At 43.1% G+C, this 23,340-nt stretch overlaps 1 protein-coding gene across 2 annotated transcripts in view; it reads left to right on the top strand.

Moving 5' to 3' along the window:
* RNF24 (ring finger protein 24) overlaps window positions 1-23,340 on the top strand; it is an 86,048-nt gene extending 62,708 nt beyond the window's left edge. For both annotated transcript variants that reach the window (XM_008995702.5, XM_002747321.6), the window contains 3 exons: window positions 358-399; window positions 15,682-15,761; window positions 16,558-23,340. In XM_008995702.5, the coding sequence (XP_008993950.1) occupies window positions 358-399; window positions 15,682-15,761; window positions 16,558-16,696 (261 nt within the window). In that variant the 3' untranslated portion in view covers window positions 16,697-23,340. The remainder of the gene's footprint in view (window positions 1-357; window positions 400-15,681; window positions 15,762-16,557) is intronic.

Here is a 23,340-nt window from a genome sequence, read left to right as displayed (position 1 = left end):
TGGCCAGGTTGGTCTCGAACTCCTGACCTCAAGTGTTTTGCCTACCTTAGCCTCCCAAAGTGCTGGGATTACAGGTGTGAGCCACCGTGCTCAACCAAAATTGCTTTTTAGGAGAATATTGCATCATTGCTCAAGTTAAAAAAATGTTGCTATAATGATCTGTCTTAAACTGTAAAAGAAATTCTCTCCAATATTGAATATGAGGGAAATGAGCTGTATATACAAAAGAAAAATATTTGTGAGTATAATGAGAAATATTTAAAATTACAGATTTATATACTCCAAGAATATTATTAAAAAATAAAAAATAAATTACAGATTTAAATGAGCTTAAGAACATACTCTTTTGTCTTACAGGTTATATTAAAAGAGAAAGTAAAAGAATTGAATTTACATGAGGTAAGTTGATGATAAGTAATTTAATCTTTTCTTTAGCCATTTTCTAGTAGCAGTGGTATGCTGTGGTATATTTAAACACTTTTATTTGCAGTAGTTGAAAAAATTAGGCTTATTTTGATTGGGGTAATAGAATATTTGAGAGTGGGATCACATAAAAATCAATTGTGAGAATGCTTTACAAGAGTAATATAACTCATACTTTTAATAGGGATGACACCATTTCATAGCAACAGGGTTGCTGCTTGCTCTCTATACTGTATGAATAGGAAACAAATATGTTAGTTTTTCTACTCAAGATGAGTATGTACAATTTCCCCATTGAAAATGTTCCCAGTATTTCCTTCTTACCAGTGGTACAAAAAAGGGAGCAATTATCTCATGGGGCAGGGATTTGAGAAGGTAAGACAGATGAAACAGGGGAAGAACACATAGGTAGAGATAGGAATCCTTGGTATTGTTTAGCTATTCAGTTGCATGGTTGGGTCATAGGTGCTTTGGAATTTAAGTACAAACTTGGGTGTATACATCCTGCTATATACATTAAGATACATAGCCTGTAAGAATTATTTTTAATTCTGTTCCTTGTATTGCCTCTCACTACAAATTTTCAGGGTTTTTATTTTTTATCACCCTTTCTTTCTCTCTTTCTGGGTTTTCTAATTGATGTGTAAAGCAAGGACTTGGAAAGCTGTGCTTTGTAATAGCTGTGTTGTAAACAGCCTAACTATGGTGAAGCTAAATTGCCAGTCTCTTCAAAGAAAGTTAATTTCTTAGGTTATTTGAATAATAATAAAAATAATAATTACTAAATACTTTGAAATCATCTATTGCTCTTTTGCTCTTTGTGCACATTTTTTACCAAAGATTTGATATGTTTCTGTTTAGTAGCATTTAGACCTAGCTTTGGATTAAACTGAAGCATTAATTACTGTTTGATTTTTTTACTTTTCCCAGAAGTTAATTTTGACACACAGACAGTTTTTATCAGGTTCATCTGAAACAGAAGTCTTCCTTATTAGTTTGACCTATTAGTTTAGAAACTTTGTCCTGAATAAATACACTATGTTGCATCAGTATGTATCAGAATTCATATCCAGCCACACCCACCAATTCCTGTTTCTCTGAAGCCGGCCATTTGTATGTAGTCTTGGATTCTTTTTCACCATAGTCTTCCCAACTTTGGTCATGGTGAGTTGCTTTCTCCATTGAAATTCTTTTGTACCTTTTTCAAAAATCAAATAGCCATATTTTTGTGACAGTATTTCTGGATTCTCTGTTATAGTCTCTTGATTTACGTGCCTGTTTCTTCATCAGTACCACACTGTCTTGATTATTATAGCTTTATAGTAAATCTTAAAATCAGGTAGTGTGATTCTTCTGACTTCATTCTTTTCCAAAATTGTTTTAGCTAGTCTAGGTCCTTTACCCTTCCATGTAAATTGTAGCATCAGCTTGTCTGTATCTACAAAAAAACATCCTCCTGGGATTTTTATTCATACTGCGTTAAATCTATAATTGTGTTTAGAAAGACTTGACCTTTACCATGGTGAGTCTTCTCACCTGTGAACACATTATGTCTTTCCATTTATTTATTTATTTGAAGCACTGTTAGGTGTATACACATTGAATATCTTCTTGGTGAATTGACCCTTTTGTCAAGGTCTCTCACTGGGCAGGATGGCTCACACCTGTAATCCTAGCACTTTGGGAGGCCGAAGCAGGCAGATCACCTGTGGTCAGGAGTTCAAGACCAGCCTGGCTAACATGGTGAAACCCCATCCCTACCAAAAATACAAAAATTAGCCAGGCATGGTGACAGGCACCTGTAATCCCAGCTACTCGAGAGACTGAGGTAGGAGAATCACTTGAACCTTGGAGGTGGAGGTTGCACTGAGCTGAGATTGTGCAATCATTGCACTCCAGCCTGGGCAGCAAGAGCAAAACTCTGTCTCGAAACAAAACAAAACAAGTCTCTCTTCATCCCTGGTAAATTTCTTTACTTTGAAATATTTGTCTAGGCCGAGCACGGTGGTTCACACTTGTAATCCCAACTCTGGGAGGCTGAGGTGGGAGGATTGCTTGAGCCCAGGAATCTAAGACCAGCCTGGGCAACATAGTGAGACCTCATCTCTCCAAAAAGAAAAAAATTAGCTGGGCATAGTGGCACATATGTATAGTCCCAGTTACTTGGGAGGCTGAGGTGGGAGGATTGCTTGAGCCCAGGAGGTTTAGTCTGCAGTGAGCCAAGATCATGCCACTACTCTCCAGCCTGGGTGACAGAACAAGACCTTGTCTCAAAAAAATAAGGAAATAATTTTCTGATATTAATATAGCTACCAGCTTCCTTTTCATTATTTGCATGGTATGTGTTTTTCCATCTTTTTCTTTTTCCTTTTTTTTTGGAGATGGAATCTCGCTCTGCTCCCCAGGCTAGAGTGCAGTGGTGCAGTCTTGGCTCACTGCAACCTCCACCTCCTAAATTCAAGCAATTCTCCTGCCTCAGCCTCCCGAGTAGCTGGGATTATAGGTTGCCCACCACCATGCCTGGCTAATTTTTGTATTTTTAGTAGAGACAGGGTTTCACCATGTTGGCTGGGCTGGGTCTTGAACTCCTGTCCTCAGGTGATCCGCCAGCCTCAGCCTCCCAAAGTGCTAAGATTACAGGCATGAGCCATTGCAACTGGCCTCATCTTTTTATTTTCAATCTTCCTATTGAATTATATTTGAAGTAAGTTTTCTAATAGATAGCATATATTTGGGTCATGTTTCTTTATCCACTCTGCCAATATGTCTTTTAATTGGTATGTTTAGATAATTTGCATTCAATGCAATTACTGACACGGTTAGAATTAGGTTTACCTTTTTTTTTTTTGAGATGGAGTTTCGCTGTTGTTACCCAGACTGAAGTGCAGTGGCATGATCGTGGCTCACCACAACCTCCACCTTCTGGGTTCAAGCAATTCTCCTGCCTCAGACTCCTGAGTAGCTAGGACTACAGGCGCGCGCCACCATGCCCAGCTAATTTTTGTATTTTTAGTAGAGACGGGGTTTCACCATGTTGACCAGGATGGTCTCGATCTCTTGACCTTGTGATCCACCCACCTCGGCCTCCCAAAATGCTGGGATTATAGGCGTGAGCCACCGTGCCCGGCCTAGGTTTACCATTCTTTTTGGTCTTCTGCTTTTCTCTCTTTTTCATTCTGTTTTCTTTTTATTGCCTTCTTTTGGGTTATTAGAACATTTTCTAGTATTTCATTTTAATGTATCTATTATGATTTTTACCTTATGTCTTTGTATAGTTTTTTAGTGGTTGCTCTAGGGGTTACAAAATAATATTTAGAATCAGTTTTTTAACACTCCAGTTGGATCATAGAGACATTGCCACAATATAGATCCCCCTTTTTTCCCCCTCTTTGTGCAGTATCTGTCATATTACATCTATATACATTGAAAAATCCCATCAGTGTAGTATGTCTTTTCTTTGTCAGACACATTTTTAAAAACTCAAGAGGCAGGCATCTGCCTGGAGTCCAGAAGATCAAGACCAGCCTGGGCAACATAGCAAAACCCCATCTCTATAAAAAATAAAAATTAGCTAGGTATGGTGGCACATACCTGTAGTCTCATCTACCAGGAGGCTTAGGTGGAAAGATCACCCAAGCCTCAGAAGTCGATGCTGCAGTGAGCCAAGCGTTGATTGCATCACTGCACTCAAGCTTAGGTGACAGAGTGAGACCTTGTCTCAAAAAAAAAAAAAGAAAAAGGAAAACTCAAGGGGGATAGCCTTACATTAATCCAGATTTTCACCATTTCTGTTGCTAGGCATTCCCAATGTTCTAAGTTTCCTTCTTATGTCATTTCCCTTTTATCTTCATAATGAACTTTCCTTTAGTAATTTTCTTAAAGCAGGTCTTCTGGCTATGAATTCTGTTAGTTTGCCTTCATCTAAGAATGTTTTTATTTCACCTTCATTCCTAAAGGATATTCTTGTATATAGAACTCCAGGTTGACAGTTGTTTTAGCACTTTAAAAATGTTATGCCTGTTTCTTCTGGCCCTTCATGGTTTCTGATGAAAAATCCAGTCACTTGAATCATTTATTCCGTATCAGTAAGGTATCACTTTCTCTGGCTGCTTTTAAGATTTTTCTTGTTCTTTAATTTTCATCAATTTGATTATGATGTCTGGGCATGGATTTATTTGGATTTATCCTGTTTGTTGTTTACTCAGCTTCATGAATATGTGGGTTTGTCTTTTGGCAAGCATGGGAAGTTTTCAGCCATTATTTCTTCAAAATTTTTTTTGCATTTCACTCTTTCTGTATCCCAAAACTCCATTGACAAAAACGTTAGACCTTTTGTTGTTATTCCACAAGTCTTTGAGAATTTTCTTTTTAGTATTTTAGAATTGTATGAGCCCAGGAGTTCAAGACCAGCCTAGGCAACAATGGCAAAACCCCATCTTTACAAACAAATACAAAAATTAGTCATGTGCAGTAGCATGCACCTGTAGTCCCAGTTGTAGAATCAGTTTTTCACTGAGGAGATGGGAGAGTCACTTGAGGGTACAATGGGAAGTTGATGGTATAATGAGCCAAGATTGTGCCACTGCACTCTAGCCAGAGTGACAGAGCAAGACTCTGTCTCAAAATTATATACAAAGGTTGGGTGTGGTGGCTGAGGCCTGTAATCCCAGCACTTTGGGAGGCTGAGGCAGGCAAATCACCTGAGGTCAGGAGTTTGCGACTGGCCTGTCCATCATGAAGAAACCCCATCTCTACTAAAAATATTAAATTAGCCAGGCATATTGGCACAGGCCTGTGATCCTAGCGACTCTGGAGGCTGAGGCAGGAGAATCGCTTGAACCCAGGAGGTGGAGATTGTGGTGAGCTGAGATCATGCCACTGCACTCCAGCCTGAGCAAAAAGAGCAAAACTCCATCTCAAAAAACAAACTATATATGTATATATAAAATAAAATAAAATTTTCATTCAGTTCATCCTCATATCCTCTATTCCTTTGCTAATAATATCTGTTTTAGCATTTATTTCAAGAGCATTCATGATTGCTCATTTGAGCATTGTTATAAAGATCTTAAACAAAAGACCTTTGTTGTATAATTCTGACATATATGTCATCTCGTTATTGGAGATGATTCATGTGGCAACACACTGTGGCCCTGCTCTGCCCTGCTTTCTGTAGAAACAGACTATATATACAAAGGTAACCATATTCACCGGGCACGGTGGCTCACACCTGTAATCCCAGCACTTTGAGAGGCCGAGGTGGGTGGATCACAAGGTCAGGAGTTCAAGACCAGCCTGGCCAAAGTGGTGAAACCCCATCTCTAATAGAAAAAAAGAAAAGAACAAAGGTAACCATATTGGAGTGCCCCTTTTGTGGAGTGGAATTAAGGACATTGCTTCCTTGTTCTTCTTTCTCCTTACCTCGTCATAGGCTCATCCCCTTCCTCTTGCTGCAGTGAGGAGGTAGCTCTGGCTATGTGAGTTCTGCTTTGTCCCTTTCTTTCTTTCTTTTTTTTTTTTTTTTTTTTTGAGATGGAGTCTCGCTCTACAGTCCAGGCTGGAGTGCAGTGGTGAGATCTCAGCTCACTGCAATCTCCACCTCTCAGGTCCAGTTCAAGCAATTCTCCTGCCTCAGCCTCCCAAGTAGCTAGGATTATAGGCATGCACCACCATGCCCAGCTAATTTTTGTAGTTTTAGTAGAGATGTGGTTTCACCATATTGACCAAGCTGGTGTTGAATTCCTGACCTCAGGTGATCCACCCACCTCGGCCTCTGAAAGTGCTGGGATTATAGGCATGAGCCACCACGCCTGGCCTTGTCCTTTTCTTACTTGGCCTTTCTAGGATTACTGAATAGTCTTCTTATAAATCACATTCTAAATTTATTTATTTATTTTTATTTTTATTTATTTTTTGAGACAAGGGTCTTGTTCTGTCACCCAGACTGGAGTGCAGTGGCATGATCTTAGCTCACTGCATCCTCTGCCTGCTAGGTTCAAGCAATTCTGCCTCAGCCTCCCAAGTAACTGGAATTACAAGCATGCGCCACCATACTTGGCTAATTTTTTGTATTTAGTGGAGACCGGGGTTTACCATGTTGATCTTGAACTCCTGACCTCGGGTGATCTCCCCACCTTGGCCTCCCAAAATGTTGGGATTACAGGCATGAACCACCATGCCCAGTTCCTAAATTTATTTTTGAATCAGTATACAAATATCTGGAGCCCAGGTGAGGTTGGTCACAGATTTAAATTGTTAAAACATCTTTTAAAAAGCCAAAGCATTTATAGGGAGCTGACAGTGTGCAAGGATTGAGTGGTCAGAATATAGTCCCTCCCTTCCCTCCAAGATCACAGGTCACAAAGAAGAGAAAGTCATTAGTCAGTGAGACAAGTGCTGTCAGAAATGGGGCAAGCACACGAGCACAGAGGGGTCATAGAAGGAGCTGCCTGCTGTATTCTTCAATTTGGAACAAGAAAGCCAAATTTTTCCTGAGTAGCAAAACCATCTTTAAGTTGGTATACTAGCTCTCGAGGATTCCAGTCTTAAATGACATCTCTGAACCAGAATTGCCACCTTTGCAGACAATGTGATATCCTTATAAGTATTCAAGGAAAGGAATAATAATGAATGCCTACCACCACTGTCACAGAATGATTATCTAAAAGAAAACTGGATGGGTGCAGTGGCTCACAGCTGTCATCTCAGCACTTTAGGAGGCTCAGACAGGAGGATCTCTTGAGCCCAGGAGTTCAAGAGCAGACTGTGCAACATAGTGAGGCCTCTTCTCTACAAAAATTTTTTTTAATTATCCAGGTATATGGTGCATGCCTATAGTCCTAGCTACTCAGGAGGCTGAGGCAGGAGGATCGCTTGAGCTCAGGAGGTCAAGGTTTCAGTAAACCATGATCATGCCACTGCACTCCAGCCTGGGCAACAGTGTGAGAGCCTGTCTCTAGGGAAAATAAATAAAGGGGAAAAAAAGAAAAGAAAATAATCATTTTGGCTGAATCACCTGAGCTATAGATCATTTTCATTGTGTGACACTGTCTTCCTCCCATATGACTCTCCACTCCTTAGTCTGTATCTGAGGTAAATTTATACCCTATCTCAACCACTTGGAAGTTATTAAATCCTTCCTACTTGGGCATTTTAGAGATATGCACTCTGAGTACTAGAAAACTGTGCCGGTTTCCAACATACATGCAGTAAAGTCATTTTTATGTAGGACTTGTTTTATTTATGGGCATAACAGTGTGATACACGTGGAATCATGTATACAAGGTGACAAGATTATCAAGATGTCTGCTTCTTCGTATAATTATCTTAGGAGCAAGGGATCTAACACTTTGACAAATTTACACAAGGTTAGTATTATTCCCTATTTTGCATTTGTAGATATTGAGGTTTAAGAAAGTTGACTAGCCAGGGTCAGTGGCTTGTGCCTGTAATCCTAGTTTTTCAAGAGGCTGAAGCAAGAGGATCACTTGCACCCAAGAGTACAGCCTGGAAACATAGCAAGACCTGTCTCAAAAAATAAAAGCTGTTAAATTAAAAAAAGAAAGTTGAATAGAATGGGCAAATCATCCAGCTTCTGTGTGTAGAAAGAGAATGTTTGAGTCTAGAGCCATTATTACATCATGATGCCTTTACTGCCCCCACAGATGTGAAGCTTCTGCTGTTCTCCAAGTTGCAAAAAATTACTTACGAGTGACTTGACCCAGCTTTCTTCTGCCTTCTGCAGATGCCATTAATTAAGGACCTTTCTGATTTTCAATATGTAAAACAGATAAACTCAAGTATCTATAAAACTGACCAATCAGTAAATTTCTGTTCTTAGCCTAGCTTCCAACAGGGCTGACATTATCATAGGGTTCATTCTTTGACTTCAAAAGAAATGCCAAGAAGAGGCCAGGCACAGTGGCTCACACCTGTAATCCCACCACTTTGGCAGGCCCAAGGTGGGCAGATTGCCTGAGCCAAGGAGTTCAAAACCAGCCTGGGCAACATGGTGAAACCCCATCTCTACAAAAATACAAAAATTAGCCAAGCATGGCAGTGCACACTTGTCATCCCAGCCATTCAGGAGGCTGAAGTGATGTAATCACCTGAGCTCATTGCAGCCACGATTGCACCACTGTGCTTCAGCCTTGGCAACAGAGTAAGATCTATATTTTAAATTAAAAAAAAAAAAAAAAAACACTTCCCAACTCATTTTTAAGAGGTCAGTATTACCCTGATATCAAACCCAAAGATATTATAAAGAAAATGCCGGGGCCGGGCGCGGTGGCTCAAGCCTGTAATCCCAGCACTTTGGGAGGCCGAGGCGGGTGGATCACGAGGTCAACAGATCGAGACCATCCTGGTCAACATGGTGAAACCCCGTCTCTACTAAAAATTACAAAAAATTAGCTGGGCACGGTGGCGCGTGCCTGTAATCCCAGCTACTCAGGAGGCTGAGGCAGGAGAATTGCCTGAACCCAGGGGGCGGAGGTTGCGGTGAGCCAAGATCGCGCCATTGCACTCCAGCCTGGGTAACAAGAGCGAAACTCCGTCTCAAAAAAAAAAAAAAAAAAAAAAAAAGAAAATGCCAAACCAGTATCTCTTATGAATATAAGTATAAAAATCCTCAACAGAATACTAGCAAAGCAAATCCTGCAGTGTATAAAAAACATTATAAATCATCATCAAGTGGAATTTATCCCAGGAATGCAAGGTTGGTTCAACATAAGTAGATCAGTCAATGTAATACACCTTATTAATAGAATAAATGGGGGAACAAAAGACATGGTCACCTTAGTGGATACAGAATAAGCCTTTGACAAAACCCAGTCTTCTTTCATGATAAAAGCATTCAATAAACCTAAACATAGAGGGAACTTTCTTAGCCTGATAAAGGGCATCTATAAAAAGCCCACCGCTAATACTATACTTAATGATAGAAGACTGAAAGTTTTCCTTCTAAGATAAGGAAGACAGAATTTGTGCTCTTACCACTTTTATCAACATGTTACTCAAGGGTCTAGCCAGGGCAGTTAAGGAAAAATAATAAAGGGCATTCAGGTGGGAAAGGAGTAAAACCATCTATTTGCAGATGACATGACTTTATATAAATATTATAGAACACCCTAAGAAACTGTGAGAGCCAGGTTGGGCACTGTGGCTCATGCCTATGATTCCAACACTTTGGGAAGCTGAGGCGGGTGGATCACCTGAGGTAAGGAGTTCAAGACTAGCCTGGCCAACATGGTGAAACCCTGTCTCTACTAAAATACAAAAATTAGCCAGGCATGATGGTAGGTGCCTGTAATCCCAGCTATTTAGGAGGCTGAGATGGAAGAATCACTTGAACCCAGGAAACAGCAGTTACAGTGAGCCAAAATTGTGCTGTTGCACTCCAGCCTGGGTGACTGAGCAAGACTCCATCTAAAAAACAACAAAAACAAAACGATGAGAGCTAATAATGAATTCATCAAGTTTCCTAGATATAAGATCAATATACAGGCCAGGCACAGTGACTTACATCTGTAATCCCAGCACTTTTGGAGGCTGAGGTAGGTGGATCACCTGATGTTGGGAGTTCAAGAATAGCCTGACCAACATGGAAAAACCCCTTGTCTACTAAAAACACAAAATTAGCTGGGCATGGTAAGGTAATCCCAGCTACTTAGGAGACTGAAGCAGGAGAATCACTTGAAACTGGGAGGCAGAGGTTGCAGTAAGCCGAGATCGTGCTATTGGACTCCAGCCTGGGCAACAACAGTGAAACTCTGTCTCAAAAATAAGATCAGTATACAAAAACTAGTTAAATCTACACACCAGCAATTAAATTAGGAAAATTTCATTTGTAATAGCATCAAAAATAATAAGATACCTAGGAATAAATTTAACAAAAGAAGCCCAGATTTATATGCTGAAAACCGTAAAACATCATTGAAAAGATAATAAAACCTAAATAAATGGAATGACAGCCCATGTTCATTGGTTAGAAACTTAATATGGTAAAGTTAGCAGTAGTATCCAACGTATTTACCACATCACCTTTTTGAAAATCCCATCTGCCCTTTTTACACACAAATTGACAAGTAGATGAATTCTAAAATTCACATGGAAATGTAAAGGATCCAGAATAGCCAAAAGAATCTTGAAAAAGAACAGAGTTAGAGAAATCACACCTCCCAATTTCAAAACTTACTATACAAAGCATTTAATACAGTGTGACACAAGTATATTGATAGCTGTATAGATCAGTGGAATAGAATTGCAAGTCCAAAAATAAATTCAAACATCTATGGTCAATTGATTTTCAACAAGGGTGCCAAGACAATTCAGTGGGAAAAGAGTGGTCTTTTCAATCAGTCGTGCTGGGACAACTGGATATCTACATGCAAAAGAATAAATTTAGACAACTACCTCATACTGTATACAAAGATTACTCAACAGTTAATCAAAAATCGAAATGTATCAGCTAATATTATAAAACTTTTAGACATAAACAGGTGAGCCCAGTGCCATGGCACATGCCTGTGATCCCTGCTTCTTGGGAGGCTGAGGTGAGAGGCTGGCTTGAGTCCAGAAATTTGAGACCAGCCTGGGCAACATAGCAAGATTCTGTCTCTAAAAAAACAGAAAAGAAAAGAGGATAAATGAACATAGATGTATAAATCTTCATACCCTTGGATTGAGCAATGGATTATTAGATTTGACACCTAAAGCACAAGCAAGCAAAGAAAAAATAGTTAAGCTTCATCAGGCTAGCCATGGTGGCTCATTCCTGTAATCCCAACACATTGGGAGGCTAAGACAAGAGGATTGCTTGAGCTCAGGAGTTCGAGACCAGCCTGGGCAACATAGTGAGACCTTGTCTCTACTTAAAAAACAAATTAGCTGGGTGTGGTGGTGTGTGCCTGTCGTCCCAGCTACTTGGAAGATTGAGGTTGGAGGAGCTGGAGGATTGCTTGAGATGGGGAGATTGAGGCTGCAGTGAGTTGTGATGGCACCACTGTACTCCAGCCTGGGTGACAGAGCAAGACTGTCTCAAAAAGAAAATTAAAAACTTTTATACTTCAAAGGACATTATCCTGAGAGTGAAGGCAACCCACAAGGAGAAACTGTTTACAAGTCATATCTGATAAGGGTCTGGTATTCAAAATGTACAAAGAACTCTTAGTACTCACTAAGAACCCTGCAAAATAAAAAGGTCTGTAAATATTTTCTCCCAGTCTTTTCATCCTAACAGGATGTTTTGCAGAACAAAAGTTTTTTAGTTTGATGAAATCCAGTTTATCCATTTTTTCCTTCGGTTGCTTTGCATTAGGTGTCATGTGCTTTGGTTGTTCTTAGGTGTGCTTCTGCTTAGGTTGTGTGTGTTTTTGATGCCTATGAATGTGCAGTTGCTCTAACATCGTTTGTTGAAAAGGCTATTCTGCCATTGAAATGCTTTTTACACCTTTGTCAAAATTAGTTGGCTATCTGATAAGGGATTTCAGTCTAAAATATATAAAGAACCCTTACCATACCACTTAATAATAAAAAGAAAGGTCAGGTGCAGTGGTTCATGCCTGTAATCCCAGCACTTCGGGAGGCCGAGGTGGGTGGACCACGAGGTCAGAAATTCGAGACCAGCCTGGCCAACATAGTGAAACTCAGTCTCTAGCCAGGCATAGTGGTGGGAGCCTGTAATTCCAGCTACTCAGGAAGCTGAGGCAGGAGAATCACTTGAACCCAGGAGGCAGAGGTTGCAGTGAGCACAGATCACAACATTGCACTCCAGCCTGGGCAACAGAGCAAGACTCTGCCTCAAAAATAATAATCATAATCATAAAAAAAATAAGTCAACTAAAAAATTGACAAAGGACTTAATAGGCATTTCTCCAGAGAAGATATGCAGTAGTCAGTAAGCACGCCATTGTTAGTCATTAAGGAAATGACCCCTTTACACCCTCTAGGTTAACTATAGTAAAAAAGACAAGAATAAGTATTGGTGACTATATGGAGAAATTACAACTCATATGTACTGCTGGTAGGAATGTAAAATGGTACAGCTACTTTGGAAATCAGTTTGGTAGCTCCTCAAAAAAGGTAAATATAGAGTTATCATATGACCCAGCAATTCCATTCCTTACTACATACCCAAAAGCATTGAAAACAAGGACTCAGCCAGATACTTGTACAACAATGTTTATAGTAGCGTTGTCCACAATAGCCAAAAGGTAGAAACAACCCAAATGGCCATCAACAGATAAATGGGTAAACAAAATGCGGTACATATGTATAATGGAATATTATTCAGCCATGAAAATGAGTGAAGTACTGATATATGTTACAATATAGATGAACCTTGAAGTCATTATGCTAAAGAACCCAGGCATGAAAGATTACATAGTTTATGGTTCCATTTATATGAAATGTTCAGATTAGACAAATCCATCAAGAAATAAAGTAGATTAGTAGCTAGTTGCCAGAGTCTGGGGAAAGGGGAGAATGGGGAGTAATTGCCTCTGAATATGGGCTTCTTCTGGGTGGGGGTTGCATTTGATGTAGATGTTCTGGAATTAGATTGTAAAGATGGCTGCAGAAATATATACTTTAAAACTGCTGAATTGTACCATTACTTAAAGGAGTGAATATTTTAGTATATTAATCATATCTCAGTTTTTGAATGGTGATGGGAAGTCACACTGGAGATATAATCTCACTGAATCTGGAAAGGAAAGTTTATTTGCAAAATATGATCTGTAAAGGAAAGTTGTAAAATGAGTTCGGTTCTCAGAAAACTTCTAGGAAGTCATCTGATGCTTTTCTCTTTTTGTGATTGCCATTGACTTTGGTCACCTTTAGCATTTAACATGTCAGAGTTTATCTTGTGTTTTCTCAGGAGGCTATAGTTTTAGGATTTGTTTATTCAGAACATAATAATGCATTATACTATTAATAGCATCTCCATTTTGGAAAGGCTACTAATCTAATTTTGGGTCCTGGAAAAATAAGTGAATAAAAATAAACAACTCATCCAACCTGTGCTTCAGTAGGATCAGTGCTAAAGCTCCAGAGGACAGTCCTGACCCTGTTTCGGAAGGCAGGACTGGGAGGAAAACTGGCTGCTGAAGGCCAGATGGCCAATCACAGTCTAGGAATGGGAGCATCATTCCCCCTTGACAGGTGAGAAGCTGAGGCCCAGAAAGATACTACTAGGCTGAAACTGCTGGATTCTTACTTTACCCACAGCTTGTTCTCAGCCTCCCTTCAGAAAACAAAAATGGGTTTAAGAACAGTGCTTCCATTATAAAATGTAGATGTCAATAAAATGACATCTTCAGCCCTGTCCCCCAAGATGTCTTCAGCCCTGTCCCCCAAGCTGAGCTGATGATAGCCCTCTGTGGGGTGGGGCAGGTCATGTCCTTATTGTACAGATGAAGGAACAGTGCTCTGCGAGGAGTCCTGAGGGCAGAGGCCACATAGCTAGTGTGTCTGAGCCAAGGCCAGCCACCTATCTTGCTCTCCTCCGTACTCCCCCGCCATCTTAGTGGGGAGTTATCTATTCTCCCCCTTCTTTGAAGATCTTGTCTGTCATACACACAAGGCCCTGAAAGCTACCTCAGCAAGGATGTTTAAAAACTAACACGGTACTGGCCACTGGGCACCAGGAGCCACATGTCCTGCCTAGATCATGTTACATAACTGAAGAAGACTGGGTTACATGTTACAGGTTAAGAAACTAATGACAGCAGAGCCATCAACAGTCTGGGCTGGAAATGATGCTGGCCTGAACCAGGATCTTTGGAAATGAATAGGGAAGCAAGTAGGGAGGAAGGAGTTCAACCACTGGGCAGGAGAGAGAAATGGTGTAGTAGCACATCAGTGCAACAGACCTGGCCACTCTCCCAACTAAATGGCCTCAAGCAACAATCTTTTCCTGAGCTTCTGTGTCCTCATCTGTAAAATGGGTCAGTGTGGCAACACATGGTGTCCACAGGCACTGGTGAATGCCCAGGAAGCAGTATGGGAACCAAGCCCCTGGGCATGAAGGAGAAGGCCTCTCTCCAAGCTATGGAGACTAGTTATCCCCTGAGAGCAGTCCTAGCCCCATCTGCACATCTTCATGAATTAATTTAGTGAGTCTTCAGTAACCTTTTTTTCTTTTTTTGAGATGGAGTCTTGCTCTGTCGGCCAGGCTGTAGTGCAGTGGCACGGTCTCAGCTAACTGCAGCCACTGCCTCCTGGGTTCAAGCGACTCTCCTGCCTCAGCCTCCTGAGTAGCTGGGATTACAGGCGCATGCCGCCACACCCAGCTAATTTTTGTGCTTTTAGTAGAGATGGGGTTTCACCATGTTGGTCAGGCTGGTCTCAAATTCCTGAACTCGTGATCTGCCCGCCTTGGCCTTCCAAAGTTCTGGGATTACAGGCGTGAGCCACTGCACCCGGCCGCCTTCAGTAACTTTTTATATGACAAAGAGACACTGACAGAAGGACAGGGCCAAAGTGGGAGGCCCCAGGAACTATAAATAGCATGTTACTGCAAGCTGTACCATAAAAACATGAGAAAAGATTGCCAGGACTTGGGTAGTCCCCTTCAGTGAGTGCTTGGGAGTCAGGTCTATGCTGCTGAGCAGGTAGAGAACCCAGGGAGGCCCAGCCCTTCGGCACACCAAGAAAGCGACAGCAGGTTAAGCTGGTGGGTGTGAGAGTAACCCTCCCTCAGTCCCATGCTTCTGAGGCACTGAAGTAAGGCAGCTGCCTCTTGCTTTCTGTCTTCTCCTATCTGCCTATCTCCTTGACGATGTGGAACAGGAAGAGCAGGAGACTCTTATCCATTTGGACCTTTTTCTTTTCATTCATTTATTCATTCTTTTTTTTTTTTTAAGATAGAGTCTCACTCTGTCACCCAGGCTGGAGTGCAGTGGCGTGATCACAGCCCATTGCGGCATTGACCTCCTGGTCTCAAGCAATCCATCAAGAAAGATGGATCCTCAGCCACACTACCACGCCCAGCTAATTTAAAAATTTTTGTAGAGACAGAGTCCCACTCTCTTGCCTAAGCTGGTCTTGAACTCCTAGGCTCAAGCTAACCTCCTGCCTCAGCCTCCCCAAAGTTTAGGGATTACAGGTATAAGCCACCATGCCTGGCTGGGCCTGTTTCTTTTGCCTAATGAGTTATGAGTCCTTTCAAATGGTTGAGCCTCAGGAACCTGAACTCTACTTTGTACCTGGGAGGGTGCTTAGCAGACACTTGGCTTCATTTGTACCTTGGTCTTTCAGCTCTGTGCAGTGTGTCTAGAAGACTTCAAGCCTCGAGATGAGTTGGGGATTTGCCCATGTAAGCACGCCTTCCACAGAAAGTGAGTATTGGTATGGAATTATTTAATGAGACCCGAGTTTGAGGGACATGGACCAACTTCTTTTAAGTTTTAGGGCAATGCCAGACAGGCTTGATGGCTTCATGATTGGTCTGAAATGCAGAAAGTTGACAGCACCCTACGGGTGGGATGTTTGTGTGTGTGCATGCGTGACATTAGGAGAGAGCAGAGTGGTGGAACATGACCACCACGTCAGGACTATGGGCAGAGAGCCAAGTCAGCCCATAGCACTTGCAGCCCAGGCAATAAACATCTCTTTTACTGGAATTTTCCAATGAGAGCCTCCATCTCCTAAAAACATATTTAAATCAAAACCATTGTTACTGAAAATCAACATGAAGTCTGGATATAAGTAGTAATGTGGGCCCCTCTCCTCCACTTCCTGCAGACATATTAGTATTTCTTCTTCTCTTACAATTTTGTGTTTCGTATTTCTATTAGAAAATTTTATTTTTCCTACTTCCCACCTCCCTCCTCAGTGTACTTTGTTCTTTAAGAAATCATGGGCAACTGAGGGAATCACATGTGATCTGTGGCTTCACATGCAGATGGGAGGCTCTGGAGAAGGAGGAGGGGATTGCTGACCCCTTGACCTCTCCCCCTCCTTCTATCTGTCTTTTCCTTCTCTCAAACGGGCGATATCGTACACCACCTAGTGGGGGAGCTCCTTGGACCATACAGCAGACCTTGTCCGGGTGACAGATATGTTCACTATTCAGCACAGCAGCCGTGCCATGAGCATAAGACTGATGTTTTCCCCCTGTGGTGTCTCCTGCAGGTGCCTTATTAAATGGCTGGAGGTTCGTAAAGTGTGTCCCCTGTGCAACATGCCAGTTCTACAGCTGGCCCAGTTGCACAGTAAGCAGGACCGTGGACCCCCTCAGGGGCCCCTCCCCGGGGCAGAGAACATTGTATAGCTTACTACAAGGATCAGACTGTTGCTGGACACAACATCCGTGTGGAGCCAGGAAGAACACAAGTGGTGTCTGTATTGGCTGCTCTCCACCGAGGACACCAGCTGCCACTTCTTTGCCTCATGAAGAACTCTTGGGCCAGCCAAGCTGGGAATCTAGGTGTCTGGGTCTTATGACAACCAAAGCACGTTGACACTACCCCCTGCTGAGAGAAGAGGAGTGGATGAGCCTGTGGGTATGCCTCAAGAAACTTCGTGAGAGTCTCTTACTATATTACATTCTCTCTCCTGGAGCCTCATCTCCGTGTCAAGCAGAAGGGTAAAGACGAGAACTAAGAGCAGGTCGTTAAAGCCACACCCCCACCTTCGGATGGATGGGTTTCTGTGCAGGCTGTGCAGGCCTTTGTAGCAGCAAACCCTCCTGGCAGCCCTTGAGCCAAGTAAAACCAGCATAACCAGCCACTAGTGGTTGGTGAGGCAGTGCCCACAAGGCTCATTTATATTCCTTTGGTAAGGCCATCTTGGAACCCAAGGGCTTTGAGTAGCAGTGTCCCTCACCACCCATTTCCCCCTCAAGATCACAACACCTGCTGTCAGATCATCTGAGCTGAAAACATTAGATGCACTTGGAAAGGCCTGGCCAGAAGCCATTTCCTCATAGCATTCCCCCTTCTATGCACCAGTGAGGCTCATGGAGAGCCCCAGCAGGGCGTGGACCCTGAGCCCACACTGTCCTTGAATGATTCAGGGGGCTGCCCACATCCCCACATGTGCAGTGTGGTTTCGTTGTGGCTGCTGTGGGCCCACTGCCTCAGGAGGGAGCCACTGTGAACCCCTCGAGTGGCTCCAAAGAGCAGTGGCTTTTTGAGAATGGCCCATACTCCTGGCCCAGCTGGACAAGGGGGATGCCAATCACTTGGCCTCTCCCCCTCCTCCCGTCTCTTCCCTCTCTTGCCCTATCTCTCGGCTTCAGAAAAAACAAATGCCTGTCATTCACTTTTTAACACTTTATCCCAAATAAGATCCCTGTGTAAATCTGAAGCCGGTGATCCACTTGGAATTGTAAATAGTTTCAGGAAGCTCCTGCAGGGCTGTCCACCGTTGGTGTGTGCCTCAGTATTTGGACTTGTGAAACTAACCGAAAGTGTATTTATAGGAGAGAAACGCATGCTGCTCTTGGCTCTTTCTGTCCAACTTTTCTAGAAATGACTCAGAGTCCATTAGGATTTGTGAATATTGTATAAATTAGCTATGGAAAGCAGCAGTAGGTCAGATGGAAAATTCTTTTCCATAGCCCTGCTCTCTGCCTCCCTCCATCTTAGGAGCACCTGCCTCAATTCCTCGTCAACTGCTCTGCTCCACTCCATCCCACAGATGTGAGTGGGGGAGGTTTTTCATTAGGAAAACAGTCTGCGTGACATGGAGAATGGATGGAGGGAGCTTTGCTACTCCACTCGTGGCATGACACTAGGATTTTTTTTTTCTGGAATCCAACCTCTATCCTCTTATGGAGGGAAACTGTCTTTGGCTCAGGTGGCTGGGGTCAGATGGGGGGAAATTTTCCATTAGTCTAGAAAAGTGCTGGACAGAATCCAGTTTGGAAAATTACAAATCCAGTTGGTCAAAATAGGCCATTTCCTACGTGTGACCTATTCGTGGTATGCCAAACTGGACTGCTTCCTAAACAGGACAAGGAAAGTGAGGAATATTTTTATATGAAAGCCTTAGCCTGTCTGGCACCCATGGAAAGAACTATCTGTGCACTCCTGCTTTCACCGCCTTTTTGCATTTTCTGTTTAAAGCACGATAGAGTTAATGCTGCAAACACGCAGTTTATAGTGAGCTGTTTTTGGTGACCAGTGTCAGAAGGAGGCTTGTTTCTGGACTAGCATCACTAATGGCCAGCAGCCACCATTTTCCATGGAATGGCCATGGAACAGATGTCACCTCTCTGTTATGGGGCTTTAATAGGAATGAGAATGTTTTTCCCCTCAAAGGAGGAACTTCCTGTGATCAGTACTGCAAATTATTGCTGCTCACAGCTTTTGTAGGATTCTAGTCTTTCAGCTGCAGCCTTTTACTGTCCCTGTGAATAAGTACTAACAAAAGACAGCCACACCAAGTCCGTGTATTTGAACAAAGGCACATTAATTCATCTCCCTGTGTCAGAGCCACAGGCATGTTGAGGGGGTTGATGCGTAGCACTGGACCAGGGCACACAGCCCAGATAGTTCCAGCCATGAGAGGAAAGCACAAGAATGCTCTGCACTCTGCACTCGGCACCAGCTTGGGTCTGCTTTGCCCAGATGAGGGACCAGTAACCACCTTCTCAGCGCATGTGAATGTGGAGTGATTTTAAAATGCATTCCTTCTGCTAGAATTGGGCTGGAAGCTGAAACAGTGAGTTTTTTCTGCTCATAGTCATCTTTTCTCGGTGTGACGTCCTTCTGCAGCAAGCCTAGTGTCACTAGCAGTAGTTCCTGCAACTCCTAGCAACACAACCCAAATTCCTGCTCCCCGAATCTGGGTCCTCCACCAGGACGTTCCTGTGCATCTGCATTGCTGTACATGCAAATAGAAGGCATTTTAATTTACGTCCTCCTTTAATTCTGATTAAAATCACAGGGTTTTTGAGAGATAATCCATTTTTTAAAAAATGAGTTAGGGAGCCCTTTATACTCTCTTGGCTGAGACTTGAACCCCTTTCTCCAGGAATTGCTGGGACTTGTTACTGTTTAGATGCATGGGGATTCTGGTCTGCTCTTGGACCACTGGGTATACTCGTGTGTGTGTGTGTGTAGCAGTTCCAAGATAGAATGTTGCTAATCTGCTGTGGGTTAGTGGAGCATAACTCAGCCCCAACTGGACTCCACTGGTGGTTGAATCATTATCTAGTAGTTGCTAGCAGGACGGCTCAACTCAGCTGGCTTCAGAAACAGGGAACAAAACCAGCCTGATTTGATTTCTGGTTGGGTTGGCATCAGACACTAGAAGTTGACATCTGCTGCTTTTCTTTGCCAAGAGTGATTTGGTTAGGCCTGTCCCTGGCAGATAAGGTCCTTGGAGTTTGTGCTCACCTATCCGGGGAAGGCAGGACAGAAATGGCCAAATAGGGGCAGGTGGCCCCTGGGAAGGTGTGAGCTGAGGATTACCGGGTACCTCCCACCATTGCCAGATACTCTGTTCTTGAAGATCCTTTTCCCCAGTGCCAAGCCCCTTGGATCCATCAGAGGAATGGCCTCGGGCCTTGTCCTTTTTCACAACCCCACTTCAAAATTGTGTCATCTCCGTGGCCTGATACCACTTTAAGCTACTTTGAACAACTAGGAATTATTTTTCTGAGAGGCTTCTTGGGAGTTATGAAATACATCCAGGACGATATCCCCAGAGCTCTGGGCAGAGTGCTGAGAGTGATGGAATCGCCCCTTGCCACTCACTAGCCTTAGGCCTTTCTGCAGGTTAGCCTCTTAGTCTCTTTCCTTATCTACTACCCAGGGATTATAACATCCCTGCCACCTCTTGTGAGGATTTGCTGGTACCCAGAGCCTGGTGAGCAGCAGGCCTGGTGTCACGGAGGCTGCTGATACCACATAACCTCATCTGGGTTACATGGGCTCCTCTGCCATCATGATAGGAATAGAACCTCAGCCCAAGAGCCTTCTGAGCTGTAGGGGGTTTCCCTGGGTCCCAGGTTCACCTGGCCCCTTTTTTCCTTGGTCATCTCAATCTGCCTTTGCCCACAGTGAACTCTGACTTGTTCAGTGCTAAATATTCCTTTCTTAATGTTTTGAATAGGTGGTCCATTCGCATGGAGCTGCTCCCTTTCCCCCTCAACTTTTTGTTGTTGAGACATGGTCTGGTTGTCACCCAGGCTGGAGTGCAGTGGCACCATTGTAGATCACTGCAGCCTCAACTTCCTGGGCTCAAGTGATCCTCCTGCCTCAGTGGGTCTCCAGGTGGACACCAACACAACTGGCTAATTATCATTTTTACATATCACAAATCATAAAGTAGTTAAAAGCCTTCCTTGAGTTCCTGATGCTTAGCAAGCTCAGCTCCTCACGCCATGGGTACCTACTCTTAGTTTGTGTGGGTATCCTTCCAGAGATCATTTGCATGTACACACATGTGTATGTGTGTGTATAATTTTTCTCCTTTTCTACTCGTGATACAAGTGTATTCAAGAACACTCCTACTAATGTGGGGAGAGCCATCCCAGAAATCAGAATATAAAACGTGAACCTAGAATTGCGGGATGTTTTTGCAATTATATTTGAGTAAGACATATTTTCATTTGATTGCAATGCACTGAAATTTTATTTTTTGTTTTGAGATGGAGTCTCACTCTGTTGCCCAGGCTGGAGTGCAGGGGCACCATCATGGCTCGCTGCAACCTCCACCTCCAAGTGATTCTCCTGCCTCAGCCTTCCAAGTAGCTGGCATTACAGGCGCATCTGCCTAATATTTGCATTTTTAGTAGAGATGGGTTTTGACATGATGGCTAGGCTGGTCTCAAACTCTTGAATTCTGGTGATCCACCTGACTCGGCCTCCCAAAGTGCTGGGATTACAGGCGTGAGCCACTGCACCCAGCCTGAAATTTTAGTTTTCTATACAAAGGCAGTCCCTCCCTTACCCCAAATGCCCAGCTAATCCAAGAGCCCAACCAGATTTTTGATTGACTTTCTATCTGTAACAGGACCCTTAAGATCAGGCTCTGTAGCTAGTGTCACAAGCATCTCCCAGCTCTGAGCAGCCTCTGCAGGTTCCTGGACAGCTGCTGGGCCCTCCCTGACCTTGGCCAGTTTGAGGTGAGGACCAATGGTGATGTCTGGCTATAACTGTCATGGTCTCTTAGGCTGAAGGCGTCTATTTTGTGGGGCAGACATCTTAGCTACTGAGCAAGCGCACAGTGAGTCATAGTTAACTGTGGATATGCCTGAGTATCAGTTCATGGAGCTGCTCCCGTTCCCTCCCAACTTTTTATTGTTGAGACAGGGTCTCATCACCCAGACTGGAGTGCAGTGGCGCACCATTGTAGCTCACTGGAGCCTCAACTTCCTGGGTTCAAGGGAGCCTCCTGCTTCAGTCTATAGCTGGGGTCTACAGGTGCACACCAGCACCCCTGGCTAATTTTCATAATTTTTATAGAGACAGGTCTCACTTTGTTGCCCAGGCTGGCCTTCCTACTGTTTGCACACGCTTTAAAAAGAAAATGCTTCTGGCTAATCCCAGCACTTTGGGAGGCCAAGGGGAGTGCATCACCTAAGGTCAGGAGTTTGAGACCAGCCTGACCAGTGTGGTGAAAACCTCTCTACTAAAAAAACAAACATTAGCCAGGCATAGTGACACATGCCCATGATCCCAGCCACTCGGGAGGCTGAGACAGAATTGCTTGAACCCAGGAGGCTGAGGTTGTAGTGAGCTGAGATCATGCCACTGCACTCCAGGCTGGGCAACAAAGCAAGACTCTGTCTCAAAAAGAAAATGCTTCCTACAGAACTTTCCCCTTACCCCTCGTTTTCCATTTGACAACAGAAATTACTCCACCAATCATTTTTGTCCCTGGTGATAAAAGAGCAGGTAGCAGCAGAGACTTGTGCCTTGCTTCCCAGCAGCTGCCCAGTGCCTCTTGGTCCACACCCACCTACTGGTGTACCTGCCCCCTAGAGCAGCAGCCCAGATCCTCCCCTGGATTAAAATCGGAACCGGTCCCATAACCCAAAACTTAAGAAAAAAAAATGTGTATCAACTCCACCCTTCTGGCATTTGTAGAATCTCTGGCCCTGGGTGTATCTTGTCTTTTCCTGTAGTTGTTACAAGTTCTTAAGATGGATGTGTCCAAAATCATGCCTTAGGTCATGGCTCTTTAGTAAATAAGATTAATAAGGGATTCCCACATGCTGTGGTATGTGCTTCCATTTCAGCAGACGTATCAGAAAAGCGGGTCTTGTTCAGCAAACCTTACTTTGCCAATTCAGCTATACAGCCCAAATTGTTACAAGATGCAAAGATGTACTCTACTTTTTGACCAAGTGTCAGCACCTTTGGCTTACCATCTGGTCCTCACTTCTGTGACGACAGGGTCAGGTAGAACACCTCCAGTGTCAGTCGACTTGCGCTTGAGGGAGTTGTTCTCAGTTCTCTGTGCCAGTCCAAGCCTGGTGGGTCAGCATCTTAGGCCCACTGCACACCATTCCTCTCCATCTTCCCTTCCCTCCCAGGCCCCCACCAGTGCTGTGGGGGAAGGAGCAAGCAGGTGTAGCCAGTGTTAGGAAGTCCCTTCTGGTGACAGCGGGTCTTCCTAGTGTTGCTGATAACTGTTGCTTCTGGGTCTTTTGACAGAGCATTGCCAGGAAAGAGGGCACTGTATTCTTGTAGTTTGGCCCTCAGGTTTCCTCACTAGGTATTGTGTAACTCACTCAAAAAAAAAAAAGTTTATGAAATGCTGAGCCTCAGGTTTCATAGACATGTTTGTACACTAAAAATTCTGCAGCAGAATATTTTTAAACATTCGCATTTTTCTAAGCTATATTTTTGTATATTTAATTGCTATTTTAAGATTTTAATGCATTTTGCTAATCACTGTTTAAAAAATAAAACACGCATGTAATTGACTCAAACGTAAATAAAAACAAATTTTGAGAAA

Source organism: Callithrix jacchus, chromosome 5 (assembly GCF_049354715.1).
Source record: "Callithrix jacchus isolate 240 chromosome 5, calJac240_pri, whole genome shotgun sequence".
Taxonomy (NCBI): domain Eukaryota; kingdom Metazoa; phylum Chordata; class Mammalia; order Primates; family Cebidae; genus Callithrix; species Callithrix jacchus.
The sequence above is the reverse complement of the archived record's forward strand: the minus strand, read 5'-3'. Positions and strand labels throughout refer to the sequence as shown.